An 18,844-nucleotide genomic window follows, 5' to 3' on the forward strand; every position below is an offset into this window, starting at 1 on the left:
CAATCTGGCAGCACTGATACACATACACATACAGACAGCGCTTTTGTCAGGTCGAGCGAGAGTCGCAGAGGTAAACTCCCATAAAAAAAATTCATATATATTTAAAACCTAGTGTAATTGTTATCTAAAATGTAATTTTCTTTGAGCTTTCGTCTAATACGAATTGTGTTCGTCGAAACTAATGCATTTACGTTGTCGAATTATATAAAACGCAATTGTTTAATGCCAGTTTTTATCTGGATGGTGACGAAGTGGTTGTCATTGTGAATTCATATACATTTGTATGTGCGTATGTATGTTGCATGTGTACACACACGTACACATATATGTGAACTTGTGTTGACTTTAAATGCGCTATGACCAAAGGGGAGCGGTTTCAAGCCTCTGTGGGGCAGAGAGTTTCGATTTTTTTTATCCATATCTATGTATACTCGCAACGAATTTACAATTGATACGATTTGGTTCCCCACACAAAGAGATGGAGAGACATAGAGAGAGTGAGAGAGTAAGAAGAGATGTTTGGTGAGAGTTCAAGCAAACGGGGGAGCAACTAAATGGTCTTGTCTGAGCATTATACCACACTACCTCTTTGTCTGTTCAACCGAGCTCTCGTGCTGGTATTTTTCTCGCTCGCGTTGCTGTGTAAAATTATTTATTTTTCGTCGTTTTATTTTGCAATCGTTGGTGCCTGTGTAAGTGAGTTAGTGTGAATAATATTAACATATATACAACGCGATATTTTGGAGCGTAATTATGTGTACAAATATATGTTTATACAGTTAACAAGGCAAGAAACAATTTTATAGTATACATATTCATATAATCGATGTGTGTACATACATATGTAGATATATATGTAAGCATGTGTTGTGTGTGTGTGTGTATAAAGAGCAATCGTCGTTGAAGCCCGACTACCATGACTACGCAATAGCAACAACAAGAGACATTGAGACTCGAGACTTCGTTAGGTGGGTTTTGGTTTTCTCTTTTGCTTATCGTCGTTACTCTCGTTTAGCTGTGTGTTTGTCCGTCTGTTTGTTTTACATTATCTCTCGCTCTCTTTCTCTCTTTGATTATATATGGCTTTGAACTGTCGAGAGTAAAAGGCAAGTGATGTAAATATGTATATGCATATATTTACATATTATAGACTTACATACATATTTTCTTTTGATAATTTATTGTTTTAATTTTGAGAGGGTGGCAAAATGTGTTCAACTTTTTATGAGTTCCTGGCCCTCAGGCAAACACAAAGATACTAGCACACAAATACAACATAAGTGTGATATCTTTACATACATACATACGTACGTACATATATATGTACAAATGAAAGTATTTTGATTGTTGGACGTGTTTAACGATTCCTGAAAGCAAAATTGAGTCGCAGTTACAACCAAACATCTAATTGTTTATTTGCCGAACATACATGCATACGTACATATCTATACATATTTTTAACTGCCTGCTTAACTTAGACATTATATACACATATGTAAACAAATAATTTATTTTTATATAACGTGCATTATATTGGCAATTAAAACCACGCTTTTTAAACACATATATGTACTTGCGTCCAAACACTTATTACATACATACATTATAATAAAAACCTATTACTAATACAACACATACACAGCAAATTAACTAAGTAATTTAGTCTCAAAACTATGAATGTAATTGCAAATGTTTCTTTTACTTTTATTTTCTTTGTTTTTAGCATACATACAAATATTTTATTGCTGGTTTTGGTGGTAAATTTGCATTTGTTAATGGCCGTGGCCAGACGTGCCCGCTTTTTAACTCAAACAAACAAATAAACAAACACACGTCTCTCAATGAAAATCGATCATCAAGATACAGTGTTTTTCTATTAACTACTTGTATAAATCAAAACAAAAACAACAACAAAAGAATAAACAAAACAATGTACTGAAACTAAACCGAAATGTATACTAAGTACGATAACGATACCACATAAGATTGCCATTGCCGCGCGTGTATCTTGTATCTGTATCTTGTATCTGTATCTGTATCTCACTGACCAACTACTGCAAGCGCAAACTGCACACACCTCAACCTCAGCCTCAACGTCAAGCTCATGTTAAGAGCACTATCGCTCGCTCGCTCGCCTCCATATGCCAACTTATATATCTATAGTATTATTCCTCGTACCGCCTATCAACTACTACCAACAACCACAACAACAACAACTACAACAAGAACCATCAACATTCTGCAACTTGGCAACAATCTCGGCTTTAGTTTGTAAGCTTGTTTTTTTTTCTTTTTGTAAATTTGTTAAAACATACTATACTATCTAAAATATGTACTATTTTATTTAAGGTATGCGAAATGCAAAACGAACACTTGTCACATTTCTCGCATTCTCATAAAGTTATTATGTTATGGTCAAAGTTTTATAGAAATTGTTCGTCTTCCATTGCGCATATCTACTATTTAATCTCACTTGTAATATTTTGTATTTGTTCTACGTTCTTTGGTTTCAAAACAATGCTCTAACCCCATACCATTCAACTACAACAACACACTCATTGTTTGTTTTTGCACACACACATGCATATATGTATATTGATATTACAGTACAACTTTGATATATATTGTAACCTGAATCAGTAACCGAAAACGTAGAAATGAAATGAATATCTTGACAAAATATGAAATTTAAGAGATTAGATCGTACTGATAAGCATAGACATTATTGAGAGAATATTGTTGATAGTCCAAAGACGATGACTGATAAGTTCAGTACATTGAACCGCTTTATTTATTTTTTTAACCCTTTCATTTATCTTTTTTACTCAATTGTGAAACTAATTCTTGGGTTTTTTCACCTTTAAAAATTATACATTATTTTACACTGTAAAAAATAATATAAGAGAAAAGAGCTGTGCCATATATTCTATTAGTTATAAAAAATTTATTTAAATTATTTCTATTAAATTAACAATTAAGTATATGATCTAATATTAAAAGAACTAACTTCATAAAATTTGTGTGCTTACGATACTGAGAAAGTTTGTTGATACTGTGATAACTTCTGTGATAATTGAAAACCTATTGTACTAGCTTTACAATATCAAAGTTGGACTGTCGCATATATGTACATGTACGATAAGTGTTATTCTCCCCAATTAAAATTCTAGATAGTACTAACTTCCTCACTAAAACTGATAAGTACTTCTGTAATCTTTCTTTTCCAAAAAGAATATTTACTAATAATATTGTGTTTTGTTTATATTATTATATTATCATGTTTACATATACACAAACACACATACACATACAGCAAGCATATGAATATTATAACTATTAGCCATACATATCTGTATGATTATATATCTTTCCACATAAATATACCTTAAATCATATCACTTAGGCATATTGTATTCTCTATAAACTATAGTTCCCAGAGACTAACCATGCACGAATCTCATTCAGTTCCATTTATTATTGACAATCTATTAAAGCTACACTGTTACAACAAAACTGAAAATTGTTGCTGTTTTATTTATTACAAGAATATTATATTTCCTATCTACATAATACACCCACAAATACAAACACACACACATACATATACATTTATACATTTATTTCCCCCCTAAGTAAGTACATATGTATCTGCCTACTAGAGAATCCCATAAATGTTTTGTTTCGTTTGGTTTTATCATTAGTACTCTTTTTATTCTAATTTTTTGAGCATGTTGGCTTGTTGGTTGTTTTGCTTTCTGTTCTGGAACGCGGGCGCGGCTTTAAAGTACGAGTAACTTTAACATGGTTAAAACCCGCAACTTTTTAAAAACGCAAACGTTTCCATTTCCCTCTTGTATAACTTGCAGCTAAATGATTAAAACAAAACAGTTTGAATAACTAAGCCATATAAACAGCAAACAGTAAGTTTCAAGTTCGCCAAGTTTCCCTGAGCTCTGAGGGCAACAGCCGCAACCGCAACATGCTGAACTCCAATGCCAATCATTCTGGCAACAGCCGGCGGCCGTTTTCACGTAATTCCTCATCGGTTCGTTCCCATCGTGGCCGTATGCTCTACTCCCCGCATCCTCACGGGCAACAGCAGCAGCAACAACAACAACAGCAGCGGAACAACAACAACAACGGCCTTGTACCGGGTCATAGTCCCTGGTGCAATGTCAATCTCAATCGCCACAATAATGACAACGGCAACAACAACAACAACAATGCCAATAAAGATGCAATCGATGGCAGAAATTTAAATTGGTAAGAGCTGAGCTGTCTTTGGTATTTTCAAAGAGAAACAAAAAGCAGCCGAAAACAAAAAAAGAAACGTACAAATACAAATTACGTTAGATTTAAGTGACATAAAAGCGAATTTGAAGTACCCTACCAAAACCCAGAGACCCAAATCCCGCCGTAATCCTACACCGAACTTTGCCTCGATCTGCCATAATATATAACAACAACATCCTTGTAACTCGTTCCAATGCTCCCCACGACAAACTATAGAACAGTTTTATCTACTTTCTATCTTATCTGTCTCTCAATCAATATCTATCTATCTCGTAACTACACCTCAAAAGAATGATAATCGCTTTTAGGTTAAAGGGAGAATTTTGTAATTAATCGCGTCAATTTGAAAAGGATATGAAAAACAAAACGCAGCCAAAACTTTTAATTGGCCCCTTAACCGTTGAATTTTCGAAGCACTCAAACTTGCATCAGCATCAAAGCAGTTGCATTCTGCAGCTGGCAATCTCTTTAGAGCGAGCTTTTCTTCTCTTACACTTTCTGCCTCTTCGGATAATTATGAACATTCACAGTGTGGTTGCAGCTGCTTTGATGTTTACATTTTATATTCGTTTTCATTTGTAATTTTCGTTCTCTTTCATATTGTACATTATTTTTATGTTTGTTCTTGTCAATTGGCACATATGTATACCTTTACCTACTAATTATCGTTGTATCTATTATCTTTGCATTTACATTACATGAATACTTATTGAAAAATAATAAAACACAAATTTCTTTTTGCTCCAAAAATACATTGCTAAATGTATTGTATGTAAATTTTCAAAACGCTTCAATTACAAACATGTATGTATGTATACATAAAAGGCGAAAGTCCGTAGTAGATATTTACATCTAACAGAAATCAATTATCAGAATTTCTTAATTTTTAACCATAATAACTTTAAAGTTCCAAAAAAAAAAAAAAAAAAACTAAATTCTAAACCAATGAAATGCATGAAGAGCACTTGAAAATGGCGATCAAACTTTATACGTAGCAAATGTCCTAAGTTTTTGTAGTTGTTTTTTGTCTAAAAGCTTCTTAATTTACATACTTACTAAGTACTACTACATACATACTACTCGTACATATGTAAAGCGCGCTTAACGGATTTACCAAGCATGCCCATCATCAAACAACATTCTCAAATTGACCAGCCTATGTTTTGAAGATGGCCAAATTTGTTGCCCCGCTGGATTCAATGGCGAAAATCTAGCCAATCTCAAATCTGTGTATTCGTACTTGTAGATGGTAAAAAAAATTCTCGTACTCTTACAATTGCAATTGCATAAACCTTTTTTGCTTTGTTTAAAATAGTTTAATGCTACGTGTGTATGTAATTCTATTGTATACTTTTAACGGTTTTGGTTATAAATATTCAATCATTTGAAGAACCTTTGCAGAGCTACACGTATTGAAGCCATATGAACCAATCATTATTTTCGCTATTGACAACTTGTGGAAATTAATTGCTGTGATATAAAAGTAAGCCGACTTTGTTTATAAAATTAAACATCTTTATTTTTTTTTACAAATAAATCTTATATTTAATATAATCTCCGATCGACAAAATTGGCTTATGCCAACGCTTCTCCAATCCTCGAAACTTTCAGAACTCTTTTTTTTTTTTGGTAAAAGCCTTAAGAACGTTTGTCGATTTTTCTTTCCTCAATCATGAGGAAACGGTGTTTACGGAGCGACCTCTTGAATTTCTTATAGAGCCAGTTTTTGGCTTAAAAACACCTGCAATCGAATAACTCGAAGAATTCACTTTTGGTTGTTTCTGAAAGATGCAATTGTATAACATTCATTTTTACAGTGAGTCAATTAATTAATTTGACTAAGAATTCCTCATTTGTATATCCTTTTTTGTATTTGTTCCAAGAACCCTAACAATCTATTACCAAACAAGCCAAAGTTAATAAATAAAATAATATTCAACAAAAGGGTTAAATTTCAAAGTCTCCTTACATTTTGATCACAGTATGTAAATTTAAATAAATATTACAATTATGATACATGTGTACAATTTATTCACATCTACACTAAGTGACCAGTGTCATTTAACCATTTGCTAATACTACAAAAAAACATTTCAACACAATAGGTGGATTTTTATCCGTTCGCAATGCAGCACGAATAGTTTGCAGAATCGAGAAATAGGGGACTCCACAGCCAAAGTGCTTTTCATGCATATTTTCATATGAAGCTAATGCTCTACTAGTGATAAATTGATAATAACATTTGCACTGCATATTCAGTCGAATTGTGTTAGTTCCACTTGAAACTCAAACTTACTCTACTGTGAGTAACACGAACTAGATTTTCGAGTCCGTTAATGTATAAATGATAAAGCTCTTTTGGGCTGCTCTTTGAATTTTATTGTTTAAATTTATATATATATTTATCAATCTGTTTCTTTATTTTTTTCGCATTGTTTTGCTTCACATTTATGCTACATAAACTTAAAAAAAAAAAAACGAATCAAATAAACCAAATAATGCGATGTTAATCCATGTGAAAATAATGCAACCGTCAAAGTGCAAGCCAAGTATAAAATTTAGTTACAAAATTTCCTCTTTATCCAAACCGTACAGTAAAAACTTAGTTGTAATTTTTTCGATTTAACATTTAATGAATGATAATGCATTTTAGTTGAGTTTATTGATTATTATTCAATTGACATACATTTATAGATAGATTGGTGTATTTGTATTTTCGCTTAACTGCATTCTTGGTGCCGGAATTTATTCTAAAATAAAAAAATCTTGACAACAAAATAAAAAAATTTATGCCTAATGATCAAGAAACTCAGCTTAATGTTTTACTTATTTATTTGCATTATGCACACTGCGGCTTAGAATGTTTAATAAACAGTTTTAATGTACCTAACTAGAAATTCCAAAATGATAAAAAAAAAACAAAAAAAGAAAGCTTCTAAATATAAGTTCAACTCTTTACATATAGTAAATGCGTTCCTATATTTCCGAATATTTCTGTTTTGTTATCATAAATATTTTTAATACTAAAATTCAATATAGTGCATAGTATGTACATATATGTGTGCTTGAAGTAATGGCAATCATAATCTAAGCAAATCCAAATACAGTTAGTCAAGTAATTGTTTTGACAATGATATATATTTATATATTTTATTTTTACGTTGAAAATGTTGTTTCTTTCGCTTGGAAAAAGAAAGTCTGTCGAAATAAACACTTTACTAGCTGTATACATTTTTTGAACTTTGTCACACTCTTGAAATTTTAAATAGTAACCTACTTAGTATATGATTTGTCCTATTTGGTTTAGACACCACTGTTAAACGTTAACGTTTTTTGGCGCTTTGACACGCCCACCAACTGATTCCAACGTTTGTGTATATACATATATATGTATGTATGTTTCTATATATTATAATATGATGTATCCCAGCTTGATCACTTCATCGATCTGTCACGCAAAAATATTATCAAAGCTTTGTATTCGCATGCTGTTGAGCTTACGTTTAACGTTAGCGATTACGTCGTGCGTTGCGTGGTAAAGCTGATTCTTCAGAGCGCAACATTCACATGCTCAGGTCCGGTATTGACAAGCTTTAAAGTGCATTCTCCTATTTAAATAACGGTTTACGTTTTTGCGTTCTCTTTTGTATATTTTTGAGCATGTCCAGCACTTTCTATCTCTCTCTCTTTCTATTAATTTACTACATATATCTCTCTATTTCTCATGTTTAGCTAGTGAACGCGTTACGTTACAAAAAGTGTCCATAAAACAGAGATACTCGCATTTGTTGATAAATCCTTTTTTTTTGTTTGTTTTGTAAGCGTAGTGTGCATTAAAGCGAAAGCCAAACAAATAAATAAATAAAATAGCAAACTAACAACAATTTCTATTTAAAATGCATAAGTACAACAAAAGCAATAAGATCAAAAACAAAAAATATTATGTGCAAAATTAGTACGTATTTGTTTCTACTAAATGCATATTGTATATGTGTGTATATGTAGTCAAAATAGTTCATAATAATAATAATAACAGCAACAGCAAAAACCAAATCCAAAAAAAAAAACAATGAAATTAAGTAATAGCAACCAAAAATGTTCGCTACATATACACGCATTGCCATTATATTATTATATACTATATATGTGTGTATATATTGATATTATATAATTATATATATATATCTATATTAAACTAATAATCTAATTATTGCATTTTGCCATTTACATATATATTATTTTTATCTTTTTCGTTTTTCTTTCTTCTTCATATACAAAATAAAAAAAAAACCGAAAAAACTGCAAAATAAAAAAACTATATAAATAACGTATATGTGTGGCTACCACTCTGCATATATACACTACTACTACTACTACCTACTACCTGTACATGTATATGCATACAAAATAACTATATATGGGTTGTGTTTATACTACCACCACACTGCTACTGCATTGATTTGATTGAACAATTTTCAAATGTATCTCGTAAACCGAATATATATTTATACGTATATATTATATGTATTACATATTATCTAAAAACCAAAAAAAAAAAAAAAACGCAAATGCAATCCTAAATCGAAAATCCAGCGATGTACAAACAAGTAATTCTAGCGGAACTTGTATTTATAATAACAATAGCAAAACGCATCATCACAACAACAGCCTTAACCTTAATCACAGTCAAGAAGTCCACAGTCATCATTATCCACAAGTCCATTCCCATTCACAGTATAACAGTAACATTAACAGTAACAATAACAGTAACATTAACACTAACATTAACATTAACATTAACAGTAACAGTAACAATAGGTATCATCATCATCCAATCACAAACATTGCACACATCAACAATTGCAATGATAGCATTAGTAGTAATTTGAGTAATATGCGTACATCACAACAACATCACAATGAAAACCACAATCCCAATGCCAATTCGAATTCGAGTTCGAATCACAGTCACAGCTATCACAGCTATTATGATATTTGTCACAGTGCGCCATCTTCGCCAGCTTTTGGTTCCATGTCCGTGTCCGTTGTCAGAGTGAATCCAGCACGCTTATGTTTAACTGTTGCCACCCCCTCCTCGCAGCAGCGCCGATCCCCCCTCGTAGTGTCCTTTCCTACCAATCACAACAACAACCAGAACAACCTACATTATTACAGCCAATACCAAAGTTACAATCATAATCATCAATATCACAGCACCCATCATAACCAAAACTACCATCACCAACACCAACAACCACAGCAATTGCTACAACAACAACAACAACCGACTAATCGCCAATCCCTCCCGCTAACACGTACGAATTCAAATTCAACAACCGCAACAACTTTAAATTCAACCAATACAACAACAAATAGTAACCCTACTGATGTTGTGAATGTAAATTCTTGTACCGATATAATTCCTCATGGGTCGACTGTGCCACAACCTCAACACCAACAACTACAACAACAACAACACCAACAACAAATGTGTTCACAACGACAACAACAACAACAACAACGACGATCTCAAAATCATCAATTGTCGCCGTCGCTTCTTATGATAAACTACAACCAAATGACTGATTTTCATATTAACAATGCATCCAATGCACCTATCAATAGCCATAACCAGTGCCCCACTGGCCCCCAGCAGGGACCGAGTCACGGACACCACAATCAGCGTAGCTACAACAACAACAACAACAACAATCGCGGCAACAACACCATTAACAGTGCAAATGGCAACGGAATTGGAAATGGTAACCCTAATGGCAACCCTACGGATTATATGAATTACCGTCGAGCCTGTCAACACCACAATAATAACAACAACAACAATGGCAACAACAATAACAGTACAGGCAACGGCCACAACAACAACCGTCGTCACAATGGCAGCTACGATAGGAATTCCAACAATAATGTGAGTAACAAGTCAGTTCATTATTCAAATACCCTATAAAAATATCCTTTTACCAGTGCTGTCAACTTTTTAGGGGAAAATAGCTGTTTCTGGTAAAGAAGCATCAAACAAAAAGCTAACATTGCGAAATATGTATTTATAAAACTTCCAATAAAACTTCTACAGAAATAATATTAACAGCAAAACATAGCTAAAAATATGTTTATTTAAAATATTCAGATTTAATTTTTTTAAATAGTTAAAACTAGCTGTATAATAGCTAAATAGGCAACAGTGGTCAACACTGCTGCAGGAATTTGACCGTTAAAAAGCTACATTTGCAAAACGTAATATAAAGAAAGTAGCTTATAATAAAATAAAAAATGATTAAAAAAAGCGTAAGCAGCAATGCAGCCAAGTCAAAACAAATTTTTGATTTAAAAAGTTTGCTTGAATTTAAAAAAGAATATTGTATATTTCTGAATGCATAGCTACATACATAGTTATTTTATTGTAACTCTTGCAGCATTTTGGCAACGGCAGCTCGGAACAAGGTCTAGATCATAGATCTGATGGCGGCTATAATTTTACGCGCAATGGAGGAGGCGGATATGGTCGAAATGGATCCCATTATCAGCACATGGGCAATGGCTATAGCAACAACAATGGTGCATCCACATCCTCTGGTGGCCCGGGCTTAATGGGTGACATGCCCTCGGGCTCTGGGTTATCGGGTTCGACACTCTCGCTAAACAATGGACCCGGTCCCAACGGTCTCAACTCGGACAGTCCATCGCGCAAGCGTCGCCGCATTTCCGGAAGACCCAGCCAATCACCGCCCGCCATTTGGGAACCAAGACGCTCACAGCGTGTCATGGTAAGTTGAACAGACAGTAGTGAAAACCCAAAGTGTCATTCAATTTCAATCTATTATACGTTTAAGATGCAACAGGGAAGTCCACCGCTGCGTCGACCACGCCTACGTGATGTGGCCACATCCACACAGCAGCAGCATCAGCACCAGCAATATGCAGCTCAGCAACACCACTCGCAGCAGCAGCAACAACAACAACAACAACAGCAGCAGCAGCAACAGCCGCCCAGCTATCATCAAATGCATCACCATCAGCCACAGCCGCATTTTGTGTCGCAGCAACAGCAGGGTCCACATCCCCATGCCCATGCCCATCGATCGCCCTGGGATTTGACAGGCAATGGCTCGGCTGTGGGCAATGCCGGCGGCAACGGTGGCGGCCCGTCGTCCAGCAGCACAGTTGGTGCCTTGCTGCAGCAGGTGCAGGCGCCGCCACAAGCGCCAACTCATCAGCAGACCGTGGCTGCAGGACCACCGCCACCTCCACCCACCTCTCTAATGGTTGATCTAAATCTCAACCAGGTGCCAGTTAGTCTGGCTTTGCGTCACGAACCCATTTGGGCCTCCTTCTGCACGTATCCAACACACGTATCTTTGCCAGCTCAGGCGCGTCTGGCACCTTGTCATCTGCACGGCATCTACACGCAACCCTTGTCGGCGGCACCCGCCGGCTTGGCGGCCGCACCGCTCCAGGTGGCCCAAGTGCCCACACCAACGCAGGTGGCGGCAGCTGCTGCCGCGGCACAGCACATGATACAGCAGGCAACAATCACAGCACAGCAGCAGCAACGTGACGTGGCCGCATTTGCGGTAGCCAATTTAACACTGGAACCGCCGACACATCACTTGGATGGCCATCAGGCAGCCGCTGCAGCAGCGGCGGCAGCAGCAGCAGCTGCAGCTACAGCGCCAGTGGGCGCCCAAGCACCTCATCCACATCCTCATTCACACGCACATCCGCATCCACATCCACATCCGCATCAGCTGCCGGCGAGTCATATACACATCGCTTCGATGAGTGCCGCCGCAGCGGCAGCGACACAGCATCTACATTCCACGGCGGCAGCAGCGGCAGCTGCCGCACACGTGACCCAGATGTCGGCTGCACCACAGCAGATCATCATATCGTCGGAACGACGCACATTCCCGCCACATAGGCGCATACCGCGCTTCTGGCCGGCAAATCATGGACCTCATCGGCATGTGCTGCCGCCGCAATCGCTGGCCGCTCATCAGGCACCAGTGCAGATCCAAACCACCGCTGGCATCATCAATCCGGGCTTTTTGCTTAATTTCCTGTAAGTCAGACGACCTGGTATTGATTGTATTGTCCTGCTTCCTATCATAAACAATCTCTTCCTCTCCATCTGTTGTAGTGCCATGTTCCCGCTTTCGCCCTACAATCAACACGATCTTAACTCCGCGGACACCAATGAGACGGAGAACTATGAGGCGCTTCTCAGCCTGGCTGAGCGTCTGGGCGAGGCCAAACCGCGCGGCCTTACCCGCAATGAAATTGATCAACTACCAAGCTACAAGTACAATCCGGAAGCGCACAATGGTATACAATGCATCATCTGTTCCACTTCTGTGTTAGTTTTAACCCATGTCTTCCTCTTGCCAGGCGATCAATCTTCCTGCGTCGTCTGCATGTGCGACTTCGAATTGCGCCAACTCCTGCGCGTTTTGCCCTGCTCCCATGAATTCCATGCCAAATGTGTGGACAAATGGCTGCGCGTAAGTGAAACTATAATATTATGTTTAAGGCATATACGGGTTTATTCTTCAGAATTATAAATATGGCACAGTAAAGTATTCATCTTTATTAAAAGCATATAGGCATCTAGACTTCTATGAACAGAGATAAAAAATAATCAGTGCAGAGTCACATATCATATTTATTTTTTTTAATTTTTTTTTTTTCTGATAAGGTATCCTTTTTTGATAGTGCACATTCTCTTTAAATATAATTATAAGAAATTATTTCACTTATTTTCATCAAGATCGAAATTATAATACGATAGTTGCGGATGAATTTTTAACAGGGATTAAGACCGCAAACTTTATCCGGTATTAACCGATTAATATTGGTAACCGTAACTGAAACCCTAATCGAAACCGAAATAACCTATAAGTAATCGATTTATCATAGTTTTCTCAACTATATTTTGATTTTAAATTTATATATTGCTATTAAAGTTTAATAATTATACAGATCTTTTTATTGTAATAAAAATTTTTTTTTTAGTTATTAACACTTTTTTAATATTTTTACGAATATTTTTCGAACTTAAATCTTACCGGTATCTTAAAAGCTAAACAAACAAAAAACCAGTAAACGCTGCACACCGAAGATAATTAAATAATTTTCATAATAATAGCTATTAATTAATATTTTCATGTTATTTCAGTCTAATGCAATAAAAAAAAAACATTTGTAAATAATAAGACATATATTTAAATTTTGTAAGGAGTAATTTTACTTTGAATAATTTCCATAATAATAGTTATTATTTAACGTTTTATCCATGTTATTTCAGTCCAATCGCACATGCCCCATTTGCCGTGGCAATGCCTCGGATTACTTTGACAGCGCCGATCATCAGCAGGTACAAGCGCAGGCACAGGCGGCTACGCAGACGCAGGGAGTTGCCACCACAGCTGGTACAAGCAGCAGTATTGTTGGCAATAGTGCCACTGCCACTGTCAACACTGTCAATCCGGCGGTGGCAGCCACAGTGCCTGTTACAGGCGCCACTCAGCAGCAGAGTCAGGCAGCTTAAAGTGTTTGGCAACAAGCAATATCAACAATTATAGCAACAACAAAAACACAAACACTAGCTTTTGCCACAACGTCCAGAAGTACCCAGGATTGGAGCACCTATACATATAAACACACACACACACACACACACACACACACACACACATACAGAGTTTGCCTACATGAATAATTGATATAACGCGCAACGAATCCAACTGCCAAAATAGCTTCCCTTTTAACCAGGCCACTTCAATAGCTTGTTGTAGAATTTAATTAGGCGGTAGTTGTATGTAAGTAATGGTAACAGTAACAGTAAAAGTAATAGTAACGGTAACGGTAACAAACAATATCGTAACGATTAACTTGTAATCATAATCAAATATTCATACCACCAAGATTTCATATATTAAGTGTGCTAAAAATGAATGAGCAAAAAAACGAAACAAAAAAAAAACGTTAAAATTATCACTGTTGTTTTTTTAAGCCGTTCTGTGCAAAAGAGTCATTAAAATCAATTGTTGAACACATTGTGAGCACAACTGCCGCCTGTGCTTCTAGTTTCCTTGCATTACATGTAACAACTCCATAAAGAAACATAATGAGTGCATACTAAGTATATATGTACAAACATACCTATACTAAATGGTGTATTTTAAAATGTTGCTGTCCACACACACACATGCATACTACATACATATTATTAACGCTATATATGCAAATGAATAGAAAAAACAAAAAAATGAAAAAGAAATATCAAATATATTTGTACTTGTTTATGCTTTACGTTTTCTTATATATACATACATACACACACATATATATATATATAATATTTGCATTTCATTTTAATTTTTATACTTAACAAAATGTGTATATTATACGAGCTGAACCCACTGAAGAAGTTTTTCTTCTTTTGCACTAAGCAAACAAAACAAAAACAAACAAGAAAAAAATGGAAAATAATAATATGTACTAAAAGTGAATATCAAACTCTTTTCTATTTTGCGTTTCAACTGTTTAAACATTTTTAATTACTATACATAACTACATATATAATGAAAGCAACTAACTTTGAAACATATAAGCAATCTTTGAAATCGACTTAAACCACAAAACAAATGGGAATCGTATAGGAACAACCTACTACACACACACATACATACATCATGATATAAATTTAGTATAATACATACTACATAGTACATATGTACACACATAGATACATACAAACATACATACATAATATGTATGCTTATTGGTGGGCTTATTTAACTGTATTGTCGTAGAGGTGTGCGTTATTATGAAATTGCTAAAAAAAACTTGTATGTTTATCGTACATAAGTACACAACCAGCATTAACCAATATAGTGTGTCATATTCTTATATATTTACCCGGACACAAGATGCAACTCTTGATTAAGGGCTGGGTAGCTCCGGTAGCTCCAGTTCCGTAGTTTTATGCCTTTTCAATACAGTATGTAACGTGTTTATCGTGCTCTACTTAGACACACACACACACACACATACACACATCTAAAACCTCCTTGAATTTGAATCAATGTGACTTGTCTATTAAAAGTAGCACGCTGGCCGAGCATCAGATGCATATATATACATACATACATATATACATACACATATATATATATATATATACATATATCGATCTATATAGAGTTTTCTTCTATTATTATGGTGTATGCACTTAACTAGCCTATAAATCCGTACGTTTTTAACAATATACATTAAAATTAACAATAACTATGATAAACAATGACAAGTAACGTGTTAATATGTACGAATATACTTACAAACTTCAACAAAAACAAGTAAATTGAAATGATTCCTGCCCTCCATTCGTATCAAACCATTAAAACTAACTCAAAAAACAAAAGAAAAGTTTTTTATAGCATATATAGCATTGATTTTTTTGTAAAATGCATATATATATATATATTGAGCATAAATGCATACAATTATAAAATAAACTAAAATAGAGTAGCATTTTCAAAAAGTACATAATATCTACTATCACATGAGCCTAGAAGATGAGTTGCTTTTAGTGAGAACTTTTCCTGTATTGTGAGATAAATCTTTTAACTTCTACACAGCTCTACATTTTCCGGTACCCACCCAAAAAAAAGGTTTGCATTGCTATTGGGTCCGCTAAGCGGCTGACTTTAACAAGTATTCAAAAACAAGATGAAGAAGAACAACAACGATGAGCACGTTCTGATTGCCCAAATAACTACAATAATGTTTTCAATTCTTATTAAATGCTATGCATAAAGTGAAGAAATATAAATTCTTGATACCTAGTATATAATTATACATATATATATATACATATATGTATGTAAAATGTGTGTGTATTTATTTTTAATCTACATAAATGTAAATGGTATTTCCAAAAGACCATTATAAAGGTGTTGTGCTTTTCTAGAATTTTATTAGTAGAAGAAAATGTTTATTTTTTGTCACAATAAATACAAAAACTAAAATAATAAAACGTTATAATGCATAAAACAAAATGGTAAAAGCAAAAAATAAATTTAAAAAATATATATATATACATATATACATGGATATGAATTGAATACCTTTTATACGTGCACTGACATACTTACCTACAAGTATATAAATATATACATATATATATTTACAAAAAAAATTCAATCAACCAACTAAGAAGCAAACAGCTAATTAAACAGTTTCAAAATTATTTCTTTATAAAAATAATTTCAGTTTATCTTTTCCTCCTCCTTTGGTTTATTGCCACATTTTTCTGAACATCTCAATAATAAGGTCATGAATAAATGTGCCTAGTTTTTCTAACTTTTAATGGTATATAATTTCAAACACTTAAAAAGTCAAATGCTTATCATAAAGTGTAAAAAAAAAATAATAATATAAAGTTTTGCTGTGATTCGTGATGTAGATGTACGTTATATATATTTAATTATATAAAATGCAATAAAATTTCAAGCATATAAAAGCATAATTATTCCAAATTATTACAAAAACAAAAAAAAAATCAAAACATTTACGCATGACAAATTTTCAAACAATATGTACGTCATACTCTAACATCATTATTGTCTAGAATTGTGCAATTTTAAATGTGACTCTTATTTTACATTTTTGTAGACACAAACAGAGACACTCTTCTAGTAATTGTAAAATCAGTTAACCATAGTCTTAAACAAATCTTTTTCAATGACATTATAATGGTGAGCGGGCGTTTTTAATGTTTATTGCAATAATTTCAGTTTTCGTTTTTGTATTAACTCGCAAAATTTCAATAAAATTTGATGAACGTAAAATATAAAAAGATATTGTGTTTTATTGTTATTAAAAGTTTAGTGATTGTAAAGTTGGATTTCAACGTACATCAAATTTGCTTTGTCTCTTAAACACTGATGCCAATTTTGCTACTTAATGGCTAGTTCTGACGTTTTTCAGAGTTCGTTTCCTAGAAAATTTTCGAAATTGAAAATCTGTCTAATATGCGAGCCAATATGAACACTTCACTAAAACACAATTGCCTATCGGCAAATTTGACTTTATTCCCTATCATAATGTAGGGGATAGGTTTATTATTAAAGTTCCCGCCATTTAATTTCGAAATTTAATTTATTCATCTTATTGAAATTGAACAAAAACGAGCTTTGGTGCGGCTTCTTAAGAGCCAAAGAGCTGCCAGCCTGCGAAATTTTCAGATCTGCCAACATGTACCCTTTTGGATACAATGTAAAAATTTTATTTTTTTAACATTTCTAAATTTTGAAGCTATAACTTTTTAAATTTTTGCAGAGTTTTTGTTAGTAATTTGTGCGGTTTTTGATATTTTTTTTAGAATTAAATTTGTAACTTTTCTCCCCTTGGGGTGACGAGCTTCAAACCTTCATTAACATATTTTCCTTAATTTTATCTAATTTCAATCTTTAAAGTTTGATCAAATTAATTATTTATTAAATTTTTATAGCATATTGAATTTTGAGCTACTTAAAATTTACCATTTACCAGTGTGGCCGCACGTGACCAATAGCGTTCTTAATAATACTGATTCAGTATTTTTTATCGACTATGTACTCCTCATTATCAATTTACTCCTCACGCATCTGTAATCGCGCGCAGCTTAATTTTTTTAAACGTTTTTTATAATTTGTTGGGGGGATGATGCTAAAATGTTGACTAGTATTTTAGCTATTTTGCGTTTTAATTTCAGCTATTTTCGGATGTTCTCCAGCGAGAAACAGCTAATTTTGCCTTTTAAAAGTTGGCAACAGTGCTCTTAAATCAAAGCAATCGGTTGCGACTTTTAATTATTCATGATATAATCAATGCAAATCAATATCAAGCTTTGATAAGCCAATATTAACAATACAAGATTTTGTTTAATCTGTATGAATTCGAAGATAAAAAAATGGCAAGGATTTTTGGGTTATCGGTGACTTAACTGCTGTTAACAAACGAAACAGCTGATGACTGCTGTTAGTTAAAAGCTAACATCGATTGGAAATGTTATTCGATTTAATATGCTAATCGATTGTCTTCTCAATCGGGAACAGCTGACGTTTACAGTTTGTTAACAGCGTCGGCGGCGTGTGAATGCAAGGCGGATGAATTATTTTTTAATTATAAACACGAGCACATAAATAATTAAAAAGAAAATGCATTTGTGCAAGCGGAAAGCAAAGCGAAAATATGGCCTGTAAATTATATCATAAATGTGAAAGTATTGACCACGCGTCTGTGGCAAAAGCAAAGTGAAAAGGAGTGTGAGTGGGAGAAAAATCAATTGTAAAAGAAAAATTGCATTTCGCTGCCAGCCCCGAATCGGAAAATATAAGTGTAGTCGTAGTAGTGGAATATATAAAGTAGTTCGTGTGTTTGTGTTGTGCGCGAGTTTAGTGGGGTGCATGTGAAGAAGACAAGAAGAAGCAGCAGCTGCAGAAATAGCAAAAGGAGACAGCGACCGACGACAGCCAAAGCGGCCAGCGTAATA

At 34.4% G+C, this 18,844-nt stretch overlaps 1 protein-coding gene across 5 annotated transcripts; it reads left to right on the plus strand.

The window, feature by feature from the left end:
- On the plus strand, window positions 1-17,163 carry LOC117792725 (putative uncharacterized protein DDB_G0291608). Of its 5 annotated transcripts, none has more exons than XM_034632967.1 (9): window positions 1-70; window positions 1,724-2,271; window positions 3,867-4,263; window positions 8,887-10,219; window positions 10,725-11,075; window positions 11,142-12,370; window positions 12,449-12,633; window positions 12,697-12,809; window positions 13,613-17,163. In XM_034632967.1, exons 3-9 carry the CDS (start codon window positions 3,980-3,982, stop codon window positions 13,853-13,855), a joined length of 3,738 nt encoding a protein of 1,245 aa, XP_034488858.1. In that variant the 5' UTR covers window positions 1-70; window positions 1,724-2,271; window positions 3,867-3,979; the 3' UTR covers window positions 13,856-17,163. The 5 variants fall into 5 exon arrangements, with proteins under 5 accessions (XP_034488858.1, XP_034488861.1, XP_034488862.1 ...); XM_034632970.1 differs by having other exon boundaries at window positions 9,670-10,219; XM_034632971.1 differs by having other exon boundaries at window positions 9,919-10,219.
- Window positions 17,164-18,844: the final 1,681 nt, after the last annotated feature.

Source organism: Drosophila innubila, assembly GCF_004354385.1.
Source record: "Drosophila innubila isolate TH190305 chromosome 3R unlocalized genomic scaffold, UK_Dinn_1.0 2_E_3R, whole genome shotgun sequence".
In the NCBI taxonomy this organism is placed as follows: Eukaryota; Metazoa; Arthropoda; class Insecta; order Diptera; family Drosophilidae; genus Drosophila; species Drosophila innubila.